The sequence below is a fragment of the Paralichthys olivaceus genome, chromosome 5 (assembly GCF_024713975.1).
Source record: "Paralichthys olivaceus isolate ysfri-2021 chromosome 5, ASM2471397v2, whole genome shotgun sequence".
Lineage (NCBI taxonomy): Eukaryota > Metazoa > Chordata > Actinopteri > Pleuronectiformes > Paralichthyidae > Paralichthys > Paralichthys olivaceus.
This window is the reverse complement of record NC_091097.1, coordinates 27,866,479-27,891,192: the sequence shown is the minus strand read 5'-3', so window position 1 is coordinate 27,891,192 and position 24,714 is coordinate 27,866,479. Positions and strand designations below refer to the sequence as shown.

At 40.1% G+C, this 24,714-nt stretch overlaps 2 protein-coding genes across 4 annotated transcripts in view; both read right to left on the bottom strand.

Annotated features, from left to right (window-relative positions):
• The window catches only part of LOC109640442 (sodium- and chloride-dependent GABA transporter 2-like), a 34,907-nt gene extending 13,577 nt beyond the window's left edge, over positions 1 to 21,330 (bottom strand). The window contains exons 1-10 of the mRNA XM_020104440.2: positions 21,182 to 21,330; positions 17,676 to 17,810; positions 15,557 to 15,694; positions 10,239 to 10,350; positions 9,961 to 10,093; positions 7,471 to 7,605; positions 7,244 to 7,347; positions 5,848 to 5,972; positions 5,589 to 5,701; positions 371 to 508 (exon numbers count right to left, since the gene is read on the bottom strand). Of these exons, the coding sequence (XP_019959999.1) occupies positions 371 to 508; positions 5,589 to 5,701; positions 5,848 to 5,972; positions 7,244 to 7,347; positions 7,471 to 7,605; positions 9,961 to 10,093; positions 10,239 to 10,350; positions 15,557 to 15,694; positions 17,676 to 17,810; positions 21,182 to 21,311 (1,263 nt within the window). The 5' untranslated portion in view covers positions 21,312 to 21,330. The remainder of the gene's footprint in view (positions 1 to 370; positions 509 to 5,588; positions 5,702 to 5,847; positions 5,973 to 7,243; positions 7,348 to 7,470; positions 7,606 to 9,960; positions 10,094 to 10,238; positions 10,351 to 15,556; positions 15,695 to 17,675; positions 17,811 to 21,181) is intronic.
• Positions 1 to 24,714, bottom strand: part of LOC109642464 (G2/M phase-specific E3 ubiquitin-protein ligase) — a 333,983-nt gene that overhangs the window by 235,454 nt on the left and 73,815 nt on the right. The gene's annotated exons all lie outside the window — the stretch shown is intronic.

Here is a 24,714-nt window from a genome sequence, read left to right as displayed (position 1 = left end):
TTCCTGTCCATTGAAAACTACCTATCTATATATAAATGTATTGCTTTTAGAAAATGTTGAATTCATGAATAAAGTAGTTAAACTAGCTCAACTTTAAGCATCCATGAATACAGCAGTAATATTAACTAAAATTAGCCATATTAATAATCAAACACTGATAGATACCATTTGACGACATGAGTACTTTTACTTTTTCTATTTTAAGTACATTTTGCTGCTAATACATATTTTTTGAAGAAACCTTCTAATCGCACCACGATTTGTTTTCAAATGCAGCCTTTGAAGGAAGCAGCCACTGAATTGGGACACAGCTTATGAGAATTGAATGAATGTTAGGTGGTTTGGGTAAGTTTGCATCATTGTTTTGTACCTGAGTGGTGAGAGGGATTTGTAATATGAAGCAGATAGAGCAGAAGAGGAGGAGGAAGATTTCTCTACGCCAGGGTCTGCGCATCGTTCCTGGGAACATGTCAATCACTGATGATGTTATTGTTTCCAAACCTGCAAACTAACATAGAAATAGACAGAAGGGAGAATACCTGAATAACAGATTATTATGTCAAACATGCATAAAGAATAGTCTCCTGCCTCCTCCATGTTTCTCAGTTAAGATGGTGCTCTTTTCTTTGAAAACCAAAACCATAAAGCTCTCATTTAATTTCATCTATCCCCAGCAAATATTCCAAGAAGTATTGTACTTAGTCAAGATGCATGTTTCCAAACTCCATTCTGCTTTTATGCACTGTCAATAGTACCATGACTGTTCTTTTTCAAATAAAAAAATAAAATGTATTGGTATACATCAATAAATCAAATTGTTTTTGTATTGACCAAATTATTCACAAATAACAAATTGTCTATTAACCAGAATAAGGAAAAACTACCAAGTGCATTTCAACAAAATAATATTTACGACATTTATTAGAGAAGATAGTGTCTCAGATAAATGGAGATGTGTATCAATGTTTAAAGAATTTATACAAAATAAAATCTGTCAGAGATGAAGGGAGAAGTAATGACAATTGAAATGGTATTGCTAATATTATGTGAATAGGTATATCTAAACATTCTAAACGTTCCTAAATGTGAGTGGCATCCACTGTCTTGTACCTCAACATGAAACATGTCAGTATCCAACCTCTGCACACAAGTGTGCATAGGCTTTCTTTGGTTTCTTGAAAACAGGTCACTTCTGTTTATCGATCCTCTTTAGGTTCTAACATAGTAGTGGGAGAATTCAGGTATTTCACCTCTGTGGCCCTTTGCCTATCCTGAGACTGCTTGTGACCCTAATGCGTCACACCATTGAGTTGAGCTGAGATGGGTTGAGTGAAGACTGACAACTGAGCCATGCCCACAGAGTTTAACGTTACCTGGTTAGCTCAGGCTAATGAGATAGGCTACATGCTGCTGCTGACTGGCTAGCGTGTGTGTATGCTTCGAGATGGCCACGATTGTCACAACAAACTTAACAAAAGGTAAGTTACCCTGAAACTATACAACAACAAAACCTATTGATTTATCTATTATTATAATCGTACTACATATGCTTACAAGCCTCAAGTGGTTTTTAATATGTTATTATGGTAATTTACCATTTATTTAACACATCTAAAGAACAGTTTGAAGCAAGTTAACTACCTCCGTCTAAGTTTTCACATCACTTTAGCAGTCATGTGTTTAGTTGTTACTCAATTGTAATTTTAATCAGTTAATGTCAATAAGCTACAGTGATATGCTACAACTACATTTACTCTCTCACTCAGTCCTTCCCCTCCTACTCACAAAGCTGGTAACCACCTTGACCTTATTTTCACCAGAACCTGCTCTACCCCTAACCTCCCTGTAACCCCTCTCTGACTCTTACTTTCTCCCACTGTCACAATCTTACAACCCTACCACATCAACAGACTCTGCACCTGTCCGTCACAACATTCGCTCCCTCCTCTCTGGCCCTAACGTTTTATTATCCCTCACTTTATCTAACTCTTTCTAACTCATGCATCCTAAGTCTGCCATGGACACCTCTCTACTCTGTCCTCCTCTCTTAATTCGCTCTGTCCTTTTACTTCACGACAGATTTGCAAGTCCTCCTCAGCTCCGTGGTTGTCTGACTCGGTGTGTGCTGACAGAGCCACTATGAAAGCATCAGAAAGGAAATGGTGAAAATCTCAACACCCTGATTACCTGCTCACTTATCAATCTCTTCTCTACTCCTTCTCTGCCACTATTTCTGTAGCCAAAAGCAGTTTTTATCAAACTAAAATTCAATCCTCATTTTCCAAACCCAAAAAACTCTCCGAAAAAACTACTATTTCCATCAACTTCATCTTCATCCAAATCTCCTCTTTCCTCTTTCTACCCCAGTCTCCCAATCAAGTTCTTACCCTGGTAACCTCCGCCAGCCCAACCACCTGCCCCCTTAACCCCATCCCTTCTCACATTCTCCAGTCTATTGCTCCCGACATTCTTACTTTTCTCACCCATCTCATTAACACTTACCTGTCAACTTGCTGTTTCCCTAACTCTCTGAAGGAGGCAAGAGTAAACCCACCCTCAACCTGTCTGAAGTAAACAACTACAGACCTGTCTATCTTCTTCCTTTTCTCTCCAAAGCACTTGAGTGTGCTATCTTTAATCAACTCTCCTCTCATCTTCACCAGAACAACCGTCTTGATCCTCACCAGTCTGTTTTCAAGGCAGGCCACTCAACTGAGACTGTCCTCCTTGCTGTCTCTGAGCAACTTCACACTGCGAGAGCAGCCTCTCTCTCCTCTGTCCGCATCCTTCTAGACCTTTCTGCTGCATTTGACACAGTGAACCACCAGATCCTTATTTCCTCCCTTCAGGATCTGGATGTCTGACGCTCTGCTCTCTCCCTGCTCTCATCCTACCTCAATGACCGCACTTATGTAACTTAGAGATGATCTGTGTCAGAACCTTGTCCTCTCACTACTGGGGTCCCTCAAGGTTCCGTCCTGGGTCCTCTCCTCTTCTCTGTGTACACCAACTCTCCTGGCTCTATCTTTTACTCACATGGCTTTTCCTACCACAGCTACACAGATGACACATAACTAATCCTGTCTGAAATCTGAAATACAGGTAGCAGCACAAATCTCTGGCTGTCTGACTGACATCTCTCTGAGGATGTCTGCACACTACCTGAAAATCAACCTTGACTAGACCGTAATACTTTTCCTACCAGAGAAAGGCTCTCCCACCCATGACCTTACTATTACAATTGACAACTCCGTGCCAGCCCCCACCCAGATTGCTAGGAACCTGGGTGCAACACTCAATAGTCAACTCTCCCTTACCACCAACATTGTATCTATCGTGTAGATACATGCTGCACAAAATTAGGAGAATACGTCCCCTTTCTCACTCAGAAGGCAGCATAGGTTCTGGTCCAGGCTCTTGTCATCTCATGCCTGACTACTGCAACTCCCTCCTGGCTGGTCTGCCTGCTAATGCTATCCAACCTCTGCAGCTCATCCAGAATGCAACAGCTCGACTTCACTTAGCAGTGAACAGATCAGGTCCAGTCTACATCCAGGATATGGTCAAACCTTACACCCCAGCCCGTCCACTCCATTCTGCATCTGCCAATCGGCTTGCTAGCCACTGCTTGCTGTCCTGGCTCCTAAATGGTGGAATGAGCTTCCCATTGACATTCCGCTGCAGACTAAAAACTCTTCTGACTACACCTTGGTTAAAAATTCAGTTTAGTTGCACTTATATGACATTTAAATGTAGCACATGTAGTTTGGCATTTTTGAAGCAAATTGTACTAACTTGATTCTTGCTGTTCTGGGTTTGTACCGTCATGGTTGAATGCACTTATTGTAAGTCTCTTTGGATAAAAGCGCCAGCTGAATGAAAAATATAATGTGTAAGGTGCATTTGATAGTAAGTTCCTAAATGATCTGATACAGACTCGTGTAACCACCATTACTATTACCACCTCGTTTTTTTAAGCCTGTTTTGGAATTTACAGTGAATTAGACTCAGTGCAGATGTGTAATTATATGACAGTTTAAATGTGATTATAATCTCCACACACCACTGTTGAAAACAGTTCTCATATTCATTATACATTTATCTGTTTTCACACTGAGAGAAGTTGAGGGATTTGATGTGGAATGTTATCAACAGCACTGTGAGAGATTATCACCTTGAATATTACAGATGTTGGTAGAAAGACATTTTATATATTTGTACAATGTTTATTTCTTTCAGTAAATCAGTTCTTTTTGAAAACTGTGGTGCTTCTTGGATGACAAGTGAAACATCTTCAAGAAACACAGGCAAGTTCAATTGCTTATGTACACATGTACAATACCAGAAAACATTAGTTAGAGCCCTGTAATCCCCTAAATTGTACCCCAAGAAAGAACTGCTAATCCATTGTGGTCTGCACACAAAGGTTCAAATCCCATCTTTGTCACAATAGTTTTTACTCTTCTTGCTGTTTCCATAGTAACTTGTCACCATTGTAACAACCCTCTTAAGAACAGGAACAGTTTGACACTCAGAAAATAAAGTTCACCCAAAACAGGACAAAGTGGTCGTGTGGTCAAGGTGATGGACTGCATATCCATTTTGCTCCGCACCGAAGGTTTGAATCCCATCCTCGTCATATTGAATTTTACAGTAGTCTTCAAAGTTTGAGCATCTAATTGACTGAAACAGCTTTCTCTGTTTATTATCACACATGTACTATTCCTTGTTGATACTGTCGAAACCCTAAAAGTCCCGAAACATCAACTGTGGTCAATGACCAACTCATTAAAGCAGTTGAGATATCTTCATAAAGGACTGATGGGTGTAATACACTGATCATGGTGCAACTTTCTTTTTAATGTTGATAGCGTATAAACCAAAAGCTGTTTAATTCTCACATGTACTGAAAAAAATGTTTACTATCCAACAGTTTGGTTACTCTAAAGTGCAAATGGGTCAAAACATTGTTGACAGAAGACTCAGCGTATCCACAAAATTGTTTCTTTCACTGGCTCTGCCATGTTTTTTGCAAATTTATATCTAACAGGGCAGTAACTAAATGATAATCAAAGCATTGTTAGTGGTTGTCTGATTAATTGTTCCTGAAAAGGAACATTAAGTAATACATTACCTTTGAGAACTTGATGAAAACCTGTATACCATCTTTATTATATAATAGCATGTTACCCCCAGCTCTTTGTTCATGCTGATGCCCCAAGTGGAGGTGTCCTTCATCTGACATGATTGGACTAAGATGGTTTTGCAGGTATTTGCTCATAAACAAAAATATTTTGACACCTGGACATTTTGAGCCGATCATCACAAAAGTGATGATTAATCTTTTAGGCACTCACAAAAATTGATGAGAATCCATCAATCATGGGTCATGACATTTTTCTGAAGCCCAAGTCACTAAGGTAAGATTAATTCTCAAAAAAAAAGAATTGGAATGTATATTTCAGTTTGGACCTGGTTACCAACATGGCAATAGAGCTACAACCGGGGAATGATTAAAAACCAGATCAAATGCAGTAGGGTCCAAAATTCTGCTATCCCATTGAAGTGAGAAATCTTCTTCATCTTACCGCTGTGTCAAGCCCCAACATAATGAGCATGATGAAGAAACAAACAGCCCACAACTGAGGCAGGGGCATCATGGCCACAGCCTGAGGAAAAGCAATGAACGCCAGCCCAGGTCCTTAGAGAAAAGAAGTAACATTTTAGTTGTCATCCTCTCCACTTGCCTCGTTTTTGATCTATCCCCATTTGTAGTGAATATGTGAGGGCCGAGTATTCCCACATTCATGTTAAGCACAGACAGTAGCGTTAAGGTTTAAATCATACCTGATTTGACAACCATGTTGATGGGAATTCCCTGTGCCTGAGCCATGAAACCCAGAGCGGAGAAAACTGCAAACCCAGCAATGAAGCTGGTACAACTGTTGAGCACACACAACCACACACTGTCCCTACACACATGCGCACATAAACACACAGACGTATATTCATACACACAGATACACACACGGGGACGCCCACACACGCACACACAGTTTATTATACAGAGGAAAAGGGAGCAAGAAAATGTATTCTGTCCTGTAAAGAACACAATCTGTCCTGCTGTTGGATCTCAAGCAAGCATGCTGCTGACCTCTAAAAGTATCTAAAGAATGCAGGCATGTGAGAGGTCATACTGCTGTTATATAAAATATCCACGTGAAGAAGCAAGCATGCTACTGACATCTAAAATTATTGAATAAGAATGTGAGCATGCATCCTGCGAGAGATCATGCTGCTGTAATTTTACATATCTATGTGTAGCAGCGAGCATGCTGCTGAGTTCTAAAATAATCTAAAGAAGGCAAGCATGCATGCTGTGAGAGGTCATACTACTGTATGTAGTTTAGATGAGAACAACGGCTGGAATTGCAGCTCTCTTCTGCTGACCCTTCCTTGTCATCCTGAGTTTCGAAAATGCAATCTTCTTCAATGAGGGATCTTTCGTCTCTCCCAGACAGTGAGCATGGAGATGGTGAGTAGTGTGACAAGCCAAACAATGCTTTAAGGGATCATAACCGTGGTTCATGAGTTTGCACATGGTTGATTTGGTAAATGTCAGGTAAACTTTCCAACCACTTCAAGGCCAGTGGATAATTGTGAGTTAATAATACTTATGCAAACTGATGGTCGGACTCAAAAAACACAACTTCACCAATGTATCAGCAGAACTACTGTGTCATGATTCTGCCGTTGGAAATAAAACCGAAAGACTATTCTGGTTTTGTTTTATGGACTTTTTGGTTTATTGACCTTTACCTTTGTTTCTTTGTGTTTAGGTTTGTGTTCAGTTGTTTTCCCCTGAGTTCTCAGCTTTCTGTTTTAGTTGAAATTATGTTCCTTCTGTAGCTTAACTTCCTGTCTTTGTCCTGTTACACACCCCTACGGTTGTCTGCATGTGTTCCTAATGTGTTTCACCTGTATTAAATTATCCCTGCCTCCCTTGTCTATATAAGTCTCTGTGATTCCCCTTGTCCTTGTCAATTTGTTATGTTCTCCGTGTTTCCCTGGTGCATTATCACAGTGTTTCTCATGTCCTCTTGTTCTTCTGATTCCTTGCAATTTTCAGTCACGTTTTCCAGCCTTATCTTATTAGTGTTTCTTATTGTTTTGGTTCTTTTTTGGCTACTGCGTTTGGGTCCTCCAGCTTTCTCATACATGACATACTCATCACTTAGTTTACCTGTAACAGTTGTTCTCAACTTTGTTGTAGCTGCCCAGGGTGATTAAGGTCCCTGCTCCAACACCATAGGAGAAGAGGACCTGAGCACAGGCTTCCATCCACACCTGATAAACAGCATTGTGTCAAAGGAGCTGCTGTTGAAAACAACAGCAGCCCCTTTGTGATGTTTTCACAAATGCCACATTTCAGAAAAAATTATTGTAAAACTTGTTTATAGTGTGTCTTACTTGAAGGTCTGCCAGACGAGAAGGTTCTGGATAAAGGTAATAGACCACACCCTGCCAGGCTCCTGGCAGCGTCAACCCCCTGACCAGCAAGATGGCCAGCATTACATAGGGGAACACTGCTGTGACATACACCACCTGAAAATTGCAGTGGTTAGATAGCATATTGCTGTGTCAGGCTACAGAAGAACTGCCCCTATGCTCCTTAAATACCCCTATGCTAACCAAGCTAGCTAATGACCTGATATCATTGCAATGCTGGGCTTACCGGTTCCCTCAGGGCTGCTAACCTGTGTTAACCAGGTGTTAATGTTAAGCCCGATAAAAAGGTACATTTATAAAGTCCATGAAGACGTGGTGATTGTTCAGTTTAACATAATATTTAGGTAACTTCTTGCATGTGGTTAAACAGTAGCATTAACTTTTTTACTGCTGTATGTTTAAACTTAATCAGGTAAAAAGTTGTGTGTAAGTCTATGTAGCAGCCGGATTATACTGACTGTGTAGGAAAAACACAGTACGTTAACTATATTTTTATGATTACATTGTATTTTTATGATTTCTCCTGGGCTGTGGTTGTTGGTGCCAGTGTCTTTATTTCTACTTTAATCTGATTATTTAATTCTGATTTGCTAATGTCTGATTGTTCCCAAATAATTAATTAATTAATTAATAATTGTTTCTATTTCTCTCTGCTGACACGCTTTTGTATATATGCCATGCTTCAGGATGTGGAGAAGACTGGTTAACAACATCCTTACTTCTTTAATGAGATAATGATGTCAATGACAGACCAACAGACCTTTGTGTTTGATTCTCTATATTATCAGATTCAGTTTCTTATCTTTTACTTAATTTCTGCTGTTTTTAGAGGTGGTAGTAACATTTTTAAAACATAACTTGCAAATTATTTACTTAGAATTAGTGAATAGGTCAACTTCAGCAGTCACAACCTTCACAGGTAAGTGTTTACCAATGTGACATGACGAGTCCTCAATCATAAACAGCCGGAACTGTACAACCTGAAGTTCACTGGGATTAATTGTTACTATAACAAATGTTTACTGCTGTTTACACTTAACTCTTAATGTGTTTATTTAACCTCTGATACTGAGTACATTTTCAATTGACTACAGATGCACATTTATCTGTTTCCCTTATAAATCAAACAGGACACTTTGGTGAATTAATGTTTTCATTGTCATAAAATGTCAAGGTATAAATTATCTTCACTGTAGGAAGGTGAATCTCTCGTGCTTAATATTTAGTGAGTAAAATTCACAGTAGAAAAGTTAGAATTGAGAAAGCACAATAGTAAAGTAGTATTTCATATAAATCTTACAGCACTTGATGCAGTCATCTGTTAACTGTAAGAGTAACATCCAAAGCCTAAACACAAGCTGCTCTTACATTTAAAATGTTTAACAGTGTGTAGTTAAGACTTTAATGATGGTATAGAGTTAAGATGCAAAAGTCCAGGAGCCATTATTCATTACAGTTAATGGAACAGCTGATTAAAACACAGTATTAGAATTTTTTTTACATTAGCTTACCGGCTAACTTCAGCTACAACTCTGTGGAAATATGTGGATGTTACAAACTTTACCTCAGATGATGGAAGCTAACTGTGTTAGCAGCTACTTCACAGTGCAGTCAGTAGCTGGTGTAGGTGGGCGTGTTTAAAGTCCTCGGGATGAGAGGTCAGAGGTCAGACCCAGCTCCTGCTTTTTGTCTAAATATGGTTACCTCAGCCTGGCTTCAAATTGCCAAGATGGCATTGATCAAATTCAAAAGTCTTGGCTTCAAAACGTCACTCTTGGTTGCCACTTTTGACAGCCCCCCTCTCTCACTCTAGGACTTGAGCAGTCACCCCTTGCCAAAATGACTCTACACTGTTGTGTAGTGCACTCCTTACAGGGAAGGATAAGGTATGTTTAATATAATGTTTGGTTAATTTTCGTCGGTAACACACCAAGCACATCTCAATTTCTCCATGGTAGAAGATGTGCCAGGCATATCCTGTCACCAGTTTGCCAAATGTGCAAAGTCACTGTCCCTGTGCACTGGACACTTCACTGTGCTTTGCACGGTGCACCGTGGTGCATGAGGATGTTTTAATTGACTTGTAATTGCAAATGTTTCCACCATGGTGTGGCCTCAATCAGAGTCAGTGAACTAAAGTCTAAGAGGCTACATCATGTGATTAAGTGACATGCTGATGATCCATATTTGTTTGGATACAGAGAATGAGACAAACCCTAAGAAGCGAGATGGGCCCTAACCCTAAGCCTAGAAAGAGTTATGTATGTAAATGGAATATAAATATAAAAATAAATCAATCTCAATTCTCAAGAAGCATGAAGTTTTCCTGATCAAGTACTTTTGTAGCCCTCAACTGAAAATACCAGAGATGCTGGATACAAAAACAGGTCTCCATTTCTTACACCTAATAACATTTCCAGCAAAAGTTGCACATCTGATCTCTTAACAGACCTTTCCTGTGGAGCGAACACCTTTCCAAATGCAGAAGTAACAGGCCACCCAGCAGGCCAGGAGACACAACAGCAGCTCCCATTTCACTGTGCCAACCTCGTCTATTCCCCCGGACATGGACAACACTCCTCTCCTGTGTGGGGACACCAGACAGTGAGTGGTGGTTACACATGTGTCGAATCACTGTCTTCAAGAAGTACAGAGTACACTTTACACATGTAATCGATTACTGCCACCCTACTTAATTTATAATGAGCTCAGTGTGACATTAGACTCACTCCCAGAACTCAGAGACCGAAGACTTGGTGAGATTATCAGATGTCCAATTTACTGGTAGGTTGCCACTGTGTACTGAAGTCCAGTTTACAGAGGTGAGGTCCACACATCTGTCTGTTGAGAGAATAACAAATAATTATGCTTATAAAATTAGAATGTATGAAGCTATGCATACATGTGACTCATCATTTCTTTGTACATCCCAATCAATGTGAAATTGGGCAAATATGAAGCTGAACCCTTACTGGCCCCATTCTTCACCTTCAATTCAATCAAATAAATAGTCCAACAAAAATGTTGTATTCGGAATCCTGTCCAATAATGAAAGAGTCTGACGATGCCACAGTAAATTAAATAAAGTCAAACATTTGGGTCAATGTCAAGCATATCACTACTGCCCAGCGCTAAAGTGAAGCCAGAAAGGGTGGAGGGGCAGGGGTATAAGAACTCTGTTTGAGCAAAAGTTACCTTTTTTGTATGTGTGTTGTCAAAGGAGGGTAAATGGTCAATGGTCTGTATTTATATAACGCTTTTCTAGTCCTGATGACCACTCAAAGCACTTTACAGTTTTTTAAATTCACACATTTATATACAGTGCATCTATGTGCAGCAATTTCTCTATGAGAATGGACAACAGCCGCTGGGTAATTGGTGTCATGGGAGAGAGATTCTGATTGCATAAAAAGAGAGCAATCAAGGTAAAGGAATTATTTTATATTTTGGTGTAGTGGACATTCCCAGCCTAGCCTCAGGCAACAACATCATCCTGACACAGACTTCAGAAGATGACCAGGGGGTTGCTCGAAAGAGCAATAGTGTGTGTGTGTGTGTGTGTGTGTGTGTGCGCGCGCATGGCTGTGTGTCTGTAAAATTCAAAATAAATACTATTATAATTAAAAATTGTGGTTCACTGACGAGGGGACCTGGGGTTAACAGGCAATGGCTGTTACAGAATTATTTGTATTATTGTTATTATACCAACCTTAAATTTCCTATTGTGATGCGTAATTCCAGGCCTATGATGGATCGTGTCAGCTGATCATGGACTATGATTACAACAAGACTGCTGGCTGACTTTTACACAGTGACAGCAAAATATTAGACAACTGCATCTTTGGGGCTAAATATAATTAGCATCTTATTTGCCTTAGCTTGATTAATGAGTGTTGCTTCTCTACTACTAGTGTGAATAACCTGTGGAGAAAAGATCCAATCCCTTTTCACTGCATCAAAACAACAAGTAAGTATAAGTACCCCAGTGATATCTCACGTAAGTTTGTTCATTTTTGTCGCCGAGTTATGAGAAAGCCCTTTCTTTTGAAAAGTAAAGATTAAAATTAAAATCAGTCTTATTATATAGTGGCATCACAAGGGGTCATGTAGAGGGGTGCTACATTTCCATACAGGATCGGCTGCCACATCACAAAATGGCCAGCGATGCACACACTTCATCTCCCAGAATGCCTCATCACCCACCCAGCTGCAGGTGTGTAAGCCATGGAATTGAAGCAGGACTGAAGAGCTTCACAGAGGAGAGGAGAGAGGCAAAGAGACAGAGAGCACACGGCTAGAAGGAGCTGGGCAAACTGACTTTGAACGGGAAAACTAAATTCAGGAAAGTACAACAACTGACTAAGAACTATTAAGAGGAAATAGTCAGGGTAAAATGAACATTCTAATGTAATCTAATTCTGTTGAGTGTAAAGAACCACTTTCTCCAGGAGGTTTTATGTTTGTTGTTGGACTAGAATCTGATTGAGAGTTTCGATTTTATGGAAAAATACAACTTCACCTTCTGTTTTTTCAGTTATATTGCACTACCCCACCCAAGTAACCTCTCATGACAATGTGTGTGTGCTTTCAGACAGTGCACACACACATAGGCCCCAGGGCTGCACTCCAACTGACTCGCTCAGAGAGACACACGCTGTGAGATCAGAGCCCGTTCACGTGAAGCAGCCGGACTTTGTTGAACAGTGGAAACAGTGAAAACTGAGCTGGAGTTTCTGTTTCCTCCTCCACTCTGACCTGCTCTCACTTTAACTCATAAACACTCATCAGTAGTTATCAGGACCTGATCAGTACATGAAGTAACTCAGTGTTTGTTTGATTCCAGAGTTCATGAGACTCATTTAAACATCATGAAAAATGACTTGTCAACATGTTGTGCTCAGTACAACATGAGACATGACGCATAGTCAGGAGTCAGTGTTAAATTGACACCATCGATTAATAACTAAACACATGATTGTAAGTTTGGAGCATGTACATAAAAAAAAGAAAGAACTATGAACGTTTACTAGTTCATTTTCATCTGCATGAACTAAACTTTGAACTAGTTCTTTGAATTGTGAAGTGGAACACTGCTACTAGGTCCATTATATCCACTGACTGAAACCTTTTAGTTGTTCCTGAGGTCAGAACCAAGAGACACAAGTATTAATATGGCTTTGTTTGTGCGTGCATTGAAAATTTGCATGCTCCTGAGCATCACTAGAGACCTCTACTAGACATGGCAAACCTTGAATGTGTGGATCTCACCAATGCTGTCGGTCTTCTGACCCAGGACCATGTGTTAACACCATGTGTTACATCCCTTGTGTTACATCCCTTGGATTTTAAACAAAACAAGGTAGTTTCAACTTGCTTTGCCTTGAATGAACAGATTTTGTACTACATGTGTGCAGCCCAGGTTCCTATGATGAATGTATTTTGTAATAACTTTTTGTAATTCTCTATTATTACTGGTGTCATTCATTAAGTCGTCTAAGTAGATTGTTCTTCTCTAGGGTCTTAGTAGTGCATCGTTACACAAAGATTTGGGTAAACCATTCACAAAATTGATGTCCCTTATCTTAAGAAAGTGATCATATAAAGGCTGTCAGTGTAATGGATATTTAATGGGAAACTGTGCCCTTAATGTTGAAATTTGTGAGAAAGACACTTAAATCTGCTTTATTATTTTGGGAAGATGCACTGGAAAAATGCATGTCATTTCCTAATGTTTATTCACAAAGGTTTAATCATCTGTGATATCTGCAATCCATTGCTTTGGTGTAGAGATAAAGTTGTAATCACACTGGCGTTCCGGGTTTGGCCAGTAGATGGTACTAGTTGCTTGCTGCTCACTTTGGACTTGAAGCCAGCAACATCGTGTCCACTTCATTCATTTCTTTTTCCTACTTTTACAGGGACAATATAATCAATCCTATGTGAAATGACTGTCGATGCGTTTGCAAAAATGCTCTTGACAAAATACATCTTTCAGCAATTTGAAACACCACTCACAACCAAACAAAATGGATGTTGGAGTAGACAAACATCAAACCCCTGGTCTGCCCTAATATCTATAAAGGAGTGTAGAAAAATCAGGCAACACCCTGCGCTTGCACTACACTTTTTGGACTTTCGTGATGATTGTTTAATTTTTGAGGTGGAACTTCTTGACACTTTTAACAATAAACACCATAATTGATCAGAAGTTATTAGGACACGTACATGACTGATGTTTACTTTGTGTTTGTTTGGTTTGCCCTAGAGTTTATGAGACACATGTTTAAAACTGCGACACAGTGCGAGACATAGATTACGATGCAACGCAGTGTTTTAACTTAATTGTTGCAGAAGAAGCAACGCCCTGTTTATCCAGGAACATAAATATGAATTCAGCAAGTATTTCTATAAATCAGTTGTAAGTGTGAGTGAATAAAAAAGAGCACAGGAGCAGAATCACATGTTGACCAGTGGAGTAATGTGCCTCAGTGCAGTGGAGCTGATTTAAGATAAAATAATATAAGACACACCAGGAACATTCAGTTGTTACAGCAGAAGGCAGGTCAGAATGAGCAAGACAAGAGAATAAAGAAACATAAAATGGGAGTAGAATAAATACAGAAAATAATAATTAAATATAAAAATATACAGTAAGTACATTATATACACCTTTTCACTGTAGTGGTTTATATGAAATGGTATAAGTAAAGTGCAGTGGCACAGGATGATTTTACAAGCAGGTAAAAACTATTTTGTGCATAGGAAAAAAAACCATTTGTACATAAGAAGAACAAAAAAAAGGATTTACTGGTTATTTGATTTCTATCATGATATATATCGATATCGACTGATATGAAAACAAATATTGTGATAAGATTTTTTCCGATACAGGAGAAGCAATATTGATTCTCTACTGGCTATAGAATTGTGGACCATCTTTTTACCCTTGCTGGTATGCTGTGGATGTTGTGGGAGTATGATCACTAAGTCTTCATTTATTTTGTGGATCTGGAGAGGGCATATTACTGGGTCCTCAGGGGAAACCCTGTGGGATCCTGGAAATCCTTGGGAACATCAGGTTTGCATCCCTGCTTTTTGTAGTGTGATTCTGATTGCTTTATCAAAGCATGACCTTTTGCGTGCACTGGGGCAGTTTTCAGCAGGATAAGAATCAGCATGGTTCTCTTCCGTAATATGGTGGATTGCTCTCTCCAGGTAGAGGTTAAATTGCTGCCCCATGTGAAGCATCTTGGGGGAACATGGAGAGCAACATAGACAGGCAGATTGGTGCTGCATTAGCAGTGATGCAAGTGTTGTACTGAACCATTGTGGTGAAGAGAGAGCTGAGCTATAAGGCTTTGCTTTTGATTTACCTGTTCATTTATGTTCTGACCTTGATTTATGTTCATGAGCTCTGGGTATTGACCAAACAAACAAGATTGCAAATACAAGTACCCAAAATTATTTTTTTTTCCATCAAGTGGCTGGGCTCAGCCATAGAGATAGGGTGGAGTGTGGATGTCTGTGGGGACCTTCGAGTATAACTGCTTTCCTTCATGACAAAATCAATAAAGAATTTTTATTAGCCCAAATTATATAGCCCAAATCACAATTTGCCCTTAACCCTCAACGAGTCCCAAAAAACTACCAAAACTGCTGAAAAAAATAGAAACCTCAAAGAGTCACAAATGACAGATCTATTTCAAAGGTGCAATAGATGTCATGCAGAGCACTGGATCTGCAAAGGGGACAGTTGAGGTGGCTTGGGCAATGGGCATATAATCAAGATTCCTTGTGGGTTCCTTCCATTGGAGGTTTACCAGACACACCAAACTGGGAGGAGATGCAGAGGTAGACCCGATATTGCTAGAGGGACTTCATATATATATGGCTGGGCAGAGGAATGACTGGAATTGTCAGCTGCCTCTAAGACCCAATTTCGGATAAGCTTTGGACACATGCTTAATGTGCTTGTGCTCTGCACTTTATGAACCCTAATGATCCATGCACATGGTTTAGTGTATATCAATGAAAAATCAATGCTGACCTGTGTTCCAGGGATTGTTGCACGTAGCCCAGGGCAGAGTGGCCCTGAAACAGTTGATGAGGTAGAGGAGGGCCCAGGCCAGGACAATGCTGTAGAGTCTGGAATACAGCTGGATCACCATGATAGAATAGCCAATTCCTGGAGTAAGATAACACAAAAAATACAGTATCATAGTCCTATTGCAATATACAGCTAATAAATCTGACAGCTACATAATGACAGTAATACTTGTAAAACTGCTCATGACCATACAGACATTGGGCCTCTTTCAGCAAAATCTTTGTAATTTTTTTCTAAAATTAGTTTTTCAAGAAAGTTCTGTGTTCTTATAGTGACTAAATCTCATTGTCTCTGTAAAGTGAAAGTGCATGCCAGTTATTCCTGATCAGCAAAGGTGATCTGTCTGTACTTTTTAAGTGATGCATTTCTTTTTTATTTATAATTATAAGCGATAAAGAAACATGGCAGGAAAATATTATGAATGCTAAATTAGAGTGGTCATTTAAATATCATTATACAACTATGGAATTGAAGAAAAATGATAACTGATTATTTTTGCATTAGCACTTCTTTATTCAAGTGTGCGCACGTGTGCTTTGCGTGTGCATACATTCTCTTCTTACCTAAGAACAATTCCCTCAGAGGAATATTGGTGAATGTCAGAATGTATGTATGTGAGTGAAGCCCGATAGTGATAGACAAGTTTGAGTAAATGTAAATAAAACAAATTAAATCAATATGTAGCTGTCATTAACCTGTAAGCTGTTATTTTGATATGAACAAGTCAAACATTTGCTGTTTACAGCTTGTCAAATATGTATTTGTGTAAGGACCAGTTTTTCTACCCCTCTTTACTGTCCATATCTACCTGGAGCTGGGCGAGGCCTCCTGTTGTCTGCCTGTGCAGCTGAGCTTCATCTCCTCATCAACTCCACTCAGTCTACAAGACCCCAGCTCGTCTCTCCCGTCTTTGCTAGATCGCCTGTTCACTAGTGTTCACTAGTGTGGTAACATATCCTGGCTTAGTGATTGAACTGTTTTTTGTGCCTTGCTTTTTGGCGCTTATTTACCCCGTACTTCTTTTTGTTGTCACAGAACAAGCAGCATTCGGCCCAATTAGAAAACCAAAATTGAAAAAATCTGATACAAAAACTGTTCATTTTTCGTAGCGTGGAATTTTTGCTCAGATCAAAAATAGGAAATGAAAAAGCAGGTGTGTTGCACAAGATAAACTTGCAACAAATTCGCAGTGATTCAATCCCCCGTGAATTGGTCTCGACACTATGGCCGCACTGAAACCATATGCAAATTGAATTAAAAAGTTGTTTGAAACTGGCAAGTTGCATGCAGAGATTTCCACCACTCTGCAGCAGATGGGTATCCAGCGATGCTCTGAAATGAGTGTGAGCCTTAAGCGAAAAAGACATATCAGTCACAGAACTGGAGCGGGCTGTGACCACGAAGTTATAGAAATAAAGTGGAGATAAAGAGAACCGATGTCTCGTCTGTCACACCAGAATGCTACAGTGTGTAGTCGAAGTGGTATTTTCGTTTCACCTTGGCGTTCATGTAGAGTTTGCGGCAGGGTCTGCTTTGACGACGTTGCTGGCATTAAACCATCATCCTGGGACTCGACGACTTTTCCGGTCGTGTCAGAATTTTCATCTGCTTTCCTTTTACATGACCCAAAAAATCCAAACTACGAAAATAATGACTTGGTTTGTAATTTTCCCATTTTGGTTTTCTAATTGAATATGAAAAGAATTAATGATACACGGATTTACACATATTTTTAATGTTACTTGTACAATTACTAACACGTTTGGAATATGGTAGATCAGGCAGATTTTCAGCTTGAGTGTGCTGAGAAAGATGCAAACAGTGTAATGCAGTCATTACAAAATTAAGCTGTCTCAAAGGAACATTTCCTTCAACTTGGAGGATCAAATCAGTGTTAGAATGGTGATTAGCTCATGCATAGTGTATATACAATAAAAAAATGTTTGTTGTGGCCCATTGTGGCAATGGATGGACTGTGGGCCTATGTAGGTCTCCAAACAAGTAGTAAATATGCAAACATGCTTCTGACACTGGCATTATGATTATAAATGATAAATACCTTTCGCAACTGGGCAGAGTTTAGTCCAGCAGGTGATGGCACCCTCCTGTGTAAACTGACCGATCGTATTTTCCAGCAAGTAGAGTGGCACACCACACAGCACAGCAAAGAAGATATAAGGCAACATGAAGACACCTGCACACACAATAATAGGCTGCATTACATCAGCTGTTGATAAAGTCAGTGCATGGATGATTTACACTCACACATGGATTGATAGAATTCTAATAAAAAGATATAATAATTTTGGATCTATCCATGCATGCATTTGTCCATCCACTGCAGATTAATCAATCAGCTTTTCCCCTAATTCTTATATTTCCTATCTAATCTACGAAAAGATTTGCTGATGTTTCAAGAAGTTAGTGGCACTGAATTCGAAATGACTGCTCTCTGAGCATGTCAGCATTATACTATCCAAGTATGCCTGTCTGTTAACAATAGTAGGGATGTTCACTGATGCAAAATTCTTCTTGCAGAGGACATTACGACATGTAGGCTATAGGTATTTTGATGTGCCATAGTGCTAAGAAGAGTGAGACGTGAAAACACCTTTGGAATGTGGTAGAACAGGCAGATTGTCAGCCTGAAGGGGAAAGGAAGCTGCAAAGACTGTAATGCAGTCCTGACAACATGAAGCTGAATCTCAAAGGAAAGTTTCCAACAACTTAAAGATCTACTCGTGTTTAGTATGGTGATTAGCTCAGTCCATATACACTAAAACATTACATTTTTGTGTGGTGAAGGACGTTGCCACCGGGGTCTCCCCACAGCAGCCAGAGATGATCTAACATTTTATTTATATAACTGCAACAAACATAAATTCAAAACGCTAAACTTAAAGGGTCTAGCAGTTTTTCTGCAGCTCAGCGTGGTCTCTTTCTTCTAATGTGTCTTTTGTGTTTCTCCTCCTCTGCCAGGGAGAATTGATTGGCCAACTAATCTCAGCTGTGCCAATAAACTCCCCCTGGTTCACCTGGAGGTGCTCTCTGAGCCACCTTCACAGTTTGTTGTTGCCCACTGTGGCAAACTGCAAAGATAGCCCTTGTTATTTGTAAGCAATTATTATCATTATAACATACATGTACAGCAGTGGCCTTAAACAAGTAGTAAATACACAAAAATGCTTTTGACAGTGGCAATATAATCAGAAACAATGATTGTCACTTGCAACTGGGCAGAGTTTAGTCCAGCACGTGTTGGCACCCTCCTGTGAAAGTATGTTTTTAATTTTCATAATTTTGTGCAGGTGGAAGAAGGTTGTCCACAAGACTTGTTTTATGTGTAAGTAAAATAGACATGTCCTCATCTAATAGGTTCCTTAGAGTAGGCCTGGAGGCCAAGGTATCTCCATTCAAAATTATTGTTTGGTCAGACAATGTTTCTTTAAAGCCTGGTTCACACTACACTATTTCACCTCTCCTCAGAGCTAGGCTATGAGCGTACCCCCACAGACCATCAATACCGAGTCTCTGATCGTCACAGAGACCTGGCTCCACAGCACCATCCCGATGCAGCTATCGCACTAGCGGGCCGCAGTGTTTACAGAGTGGACAGGACTGTTGAGCAAAGGCGGAAGAGTACGTTTATACGCGAACAACAACTGGTGTACTTCTAGAGACCATACAGACTTTAAGACTATAATGCCCAAACTGCAGAAAATTTTAATTTTCCAATCAGAGAAAAGAACATTCTTGATCAGGTTTACACAAACATCCCAGACACACATAAAATGGTACCATCCCCCCACCTTGGCCTATCAGACCACATCTCACTGGAATTTACCCCATCCTACAGACCTCTAATCTGCAGAATAAGACCAACTGTCCTAGTCTGGAGGGAAGAATCCACTTCACTACTGCAGGATTGTTGAAAGCACAGACTGGGACTTGTTTGCGCAGAGCACAGACCTGGAGGAATATAGCTCATCTGTCCTGGCTTATATAGCCTTCTGTACTGAGACCATGCTCACCACCAAGGACTCGTTCTACAGCGCCACCAGGTGAGATCCACTCTGTTCAAGATTGATATCACCAAAGCAGCAGGAACAGACATGGTATCAGGCCGCACCCTGAAAAACGACTATCACCTCATAGCCCTGACACTAATTGCAATGAAGTGCTTTGAGAGACTTGTGCTTTCCCACATCAAGGCCAACATCCCCACTGATCTGGGCAGCCGGGGAAACAGATCTACAGAGGATGCTGTCTCAATAGCACTTCATACATCCCTGTCTCATCTGGAGCACTCAAATATATATGCCAGGATGCTATTTGTTGATTTCAGCTCTGCATTCAACACAATAGTCCCACACAAACTGGTAAACAAACTATAAAACCTCTGACTATCCACCATACTCTGCTCATAGATTATGGACTTCCTCACAAACAGACCACAAACCGTCAGAATGGGCAACCACTCATCCTCCACTATCATCCTGAACACAGGAGCACCGCAGGGCTGTGTGCTCAGTCCTGCTCTCTTCACCCTGTTCACTCATGACTGTACACCCATCCACTCCTCTAACACCATAGTGAAGTTGCTATTGACACTACTATAGTAGGACTGATCTCAGACAATGAGGAAGTGCACTATAGAGAGGAAGTACAACATCTGGTTGAGTGGTGCACTGACAATAACCTGGTCCTCAACACCTCAAAAACCAAAGCGATCATTGTGGATTTCAGGAGAACCAGGAAGACCACACCTCCCCCTCTCCATGTAAACGGCGAGGAAGTGGACAGTGTGAATGACATCAAGTTCCTGGGAATCCACATCAAAGCTCAACTGAGGCTCTCCTTTTTGAGACTTGGCCCGAGTTGTCAAGACAGCACAGAGGATCGTGGGAACCAAGCTCCCGACTCTGGACACAGTATATGCTAGCCGTCTACACAAGAAGCTAGCAATATCAGCAAGGACCCAACCCACCCAGGCAACAGTCTGTTTGTCCCCCTGCCATCGGAGAGAAGAGACAGGACAGTAATATCCCGCACAAACAGACTGAGAAACAACTTCTTCCTCAGAGCTGTGGCCTCACTCCATCAAACATAAACACACTTTTCATTATTATTGTTTCTTTTAATCAATGTTGTAAATACTGTTATTTTTCTGCCGTTCTCCATTACACGTGGCATCTATTGCACTTCCGTCCGTCTTGGGAGAGGGATCCTGTGGCTCTCTCTGAGATTTATTTTTTAATAGGAAGTAGATTTGATTTAAAAAAAATGTCTCTTGGCTTAAAACTAAAAGCTGCCCAGGCAGCCTGAGCATGCTGCCAAAAAAATGCCAAACAGAGGGCATTGCTAATAAGGCAAACAAAACCTGCCTGTTTTGTCTGGAGCTCCAGAGAGATACAGAAGAGAGGACGTGGAAATCCACATTGCAGTAGTTTTTTCAACTTACAACCACTGATATATCATCTTATTAGATTAGGGATGTGACTTTAACCATTAATCCTTTTGACTATTTATCATCTCTCAAAAAATAGTTACAGTCCTTCAACTTACCTCCTCCATTCTTATAGCAGAGGTAGGGAAATCTCCACACATTGCCCAGACCTACCAAATGGCCTGCAGCTGCCAGAATATATTCCCTTTTCTTTATCCACTGTTCCCTTTTATTCACTTTGGTCTCCATGTCTGTGTTCCCTCCTCAATGCGCTGATCACTACTGTCAGCACATATCTCAGTCATCCGTTAATAATATGACTGTAGAGGGAGGAGCCACAACTACTGCAAATGCTCGCTTGTTGTACTGCCACTAACATGCGGTGTTGTTCCCTCATCATTTTGAAGATAATAGACAGTACTCCTTCTTGCAGTACAGTGTTGTCCTACTAATGCATCTAAGGCTGAACACAAAGTTTCCTCAAACTTTCTACATACTACTGTATAGACCAGTGGTGTCAAACTCAATCACAGAGAGGGCCAAAATTAAAAGCTGGGCCACGTCGAGGGCCAAACAGGGTCAACATGTATTAAACAGAATAGACAGGATGTTGAATAAAGTACAAAAGAAAACACATTTAGATAGGCTTCATTCTTCTTTTATTTACATGTTTTAGAGCAGCCTTTCTCAAAGTGTGGAGGTAACAAATAACATGGGCAGTTCCTAGGTAAATTATTTATACAGTTAATGAGGAGGCACCAAGTTCCAGGGGCAGTTCAGAGCCAGTGCCAGATCTGAAACCAGTTTGTTGTGTTTTGGCAGCCAATTTTGGATACCTAGAGTATTAAGGCACATTAAGATGTTAAAGGGATAGTTCACTGAAAAATGGAAATTCACTGATTATCCACTCACTGCTATGCCAATGGAGGGGTGGGTGAAGTGTTTGAGTCCACAAAACACTTTTGGAGTTTCAAGGGTAAACAGTGTTGCAGCCAAATGAAGGCGTTTCCAATCGAATATTAATGTCAGGGCTTGCGAACACTTGGATGACACCACACGAGCAGTATTTGTTCTGAAATTTTCATAGACACTGTCTCTTCTCCTTTCTGGGGCATAGTGCAACAGGCTGTTGTGTTTGGGAAGTGTCAGAGCTTGGCGAAGGTCAAAGCCTTCACTCCCTAGACATCACAGATATGAGACTGCGTAAGCAGCAATACTGTCTCCAGAACTAGAAAATACGTTTGATTGTTAAGGAACAAGCACAGCCATAGATTCAATGATCTGTTGGGGTGTAAAGTGTGACTGCAGGAAAGCAGACTTCAGAGTATGAGGGAGCATCATGCACAGATGTTGTGTGGATGAATTCTGATATTCTCCTTGGCCAGGCTTCAATAAATATTTCAGCACAAGACATCCTGAATGCTTTCTTCATTGATGAGTTGACCATCGATCAGCAGATTTTCCATAACAATATTGTTTTATTACGTCTGAAGAAGGGGTCACCTTGGCTGCAACGCTGTTTACCTAAATTGTTTTATGAAATCAAACACTTCACCCACCCCTCTATCGAGTAGATGAGGACATTTTTATTTTCTGTGAACTATCCCTTTAAGACTAATAGATATTTTCAAAAAGGATTTTCTCCTCTTTTTCTGACATATCCCCATAGAGTCATGCCAGCACACCATGTTGTATGAATTATATTTATGAATGAACCATAGACTGTCTATAAAGAGGAATGAACACAGTACAAAACATTTGTATACATTTTGCAGCACATGGCATGAAAAAAATAAATAAATAAAGACAGAACTCACTTCCCCCGCTCTGTGTGCAAAACATTTGTGAAGAAAAACATATGTTGTTTTTACCCATTCTTAGTTTACAGATTAGTCCAATAAAGAATAAAACTCTCTTCTCTCTTTCCCATATTCATGCGGATCTGCCCTGGTGCAAATAAGCTGCTGTGGCACTTGTTGCTGCTTCAATGTTCCCATCCTTTGACATATATACATGTATATGTATAAGTAAATATGGTAATATTGAACTTGACTTTCATAAAGAAAGGTGATTAAGGCCAAATACAAGTGTCCCAGATTACAAAGTGACCTGTGCAAGATTATCAAATATAGAATTTTATAGCAGAATTTTCTTTTTCTACACCATGAACACTAAAAGCTGTGTCTTGTCTCTTCTGAGTATGATATCTCCATTATTTCTTCTGGTGATGTTAGAAAACATCTTAAAGATTACAGAAATAGTTATATATGTTGATCTAATATGTAAAACAGATAGAATAAGGAATAAGTCACACAAGTCAAAATTACCCAAATTCACCCTATGTACTGCAACTTAATGTCCTGTCATTCTGTGTTTATGTAATATTAGACTTAAATGCAAAAACAGGGAGCCATAATTGCTCTCTAATGATAATTGATGGAATGCAAAAAACCCTATCAAGGATGAATCACACAATTTTCATAATTGCTATTAATTACTTTTCTTTTGATCAACACACCAAATATGTTTTGATTGTCTTTTTGAATGTGTTCCATTCATACATTGTTGAAGCTGTGTTATTGGAGTTTGACTCAACACAGTCCAACCTAATTTTATCCCCACAAAGCTGTAGAGCAAGACTAGAGGTTTCAGTCCAGACGAGATTCTCCAGACAATACAAGGCACATAGTACAGTGCCAGAGGGTGCAGTCTGAGTGGGCTGTGGAGTGTGCTCGCTGAGCATGTTAGGTAGGGAGAAAATGGCAGACCTGAAAACAAAGAAAAGCAGGTTTGATCAGGTGGACAGACAGCCAAACAGAATGGTTCAGAAAGCAAGCATTACTAAATTGTTAAATTGTTTGTATTTATAAAGTTCTTTTCTAGTATTGATGACCAATCAAAGCGCTTTGCAGAGCAGTTTTGCCATTCACCCATTCACACACACATTCACACAGTGCATCTATGTGCAGCACTTTCATACATCAATCATACACTGCTGGCACTGCCGCCAGGGGTAAGAATTAAGTATGTGGACAGGAGAACAAAAATAGGTTAAACAATCCACAATCTCAACCCCTCCAACCGTTTGTCCTGATCTGCACCACCAATGAGGAGCAGTGCACCGACTACCCAAACCTTTTTAAGTGGAAAGATTCTGACATGCATGGCATTGGAAGAGCTCTAGTTTGACTCTGGGCCAGCCGGATCATTTGAATCCATGTCATTCCACTACTCACCGCAATTAAATAAAAAATATGAGATTCTCCCAAAATATCTGCAAACATATATAAGAACAACTGAATCATGACAATACTGGGGGGAAGAATGAAGGAATGTAATTTAGCTCAAATCTGCACTTTACCTTTCTTATATTAACCTCATTAATGTCAAAGATCTCAGAGATGGGCATTTCAAAGCTGTGTGTGTTTGTCTGTGCAGGGACAGTCTGTGGTTGTGTGTGCTCAACAGTTGCACCAGCTTCACTGCTGGGTTTGCTGTCTTCTCCACTCTGGGCTTCATGGCTCAGGCTCAGGGAATTCCCATCAACATGGTTGTTGATTCAGGTATGATTTGAAACTTAGAGCCTGATCTACTAAAGGTTTGCCCGTGTAAAAACGAGTGCAAACTTGATTTAACCCGCAGAAAAACATGC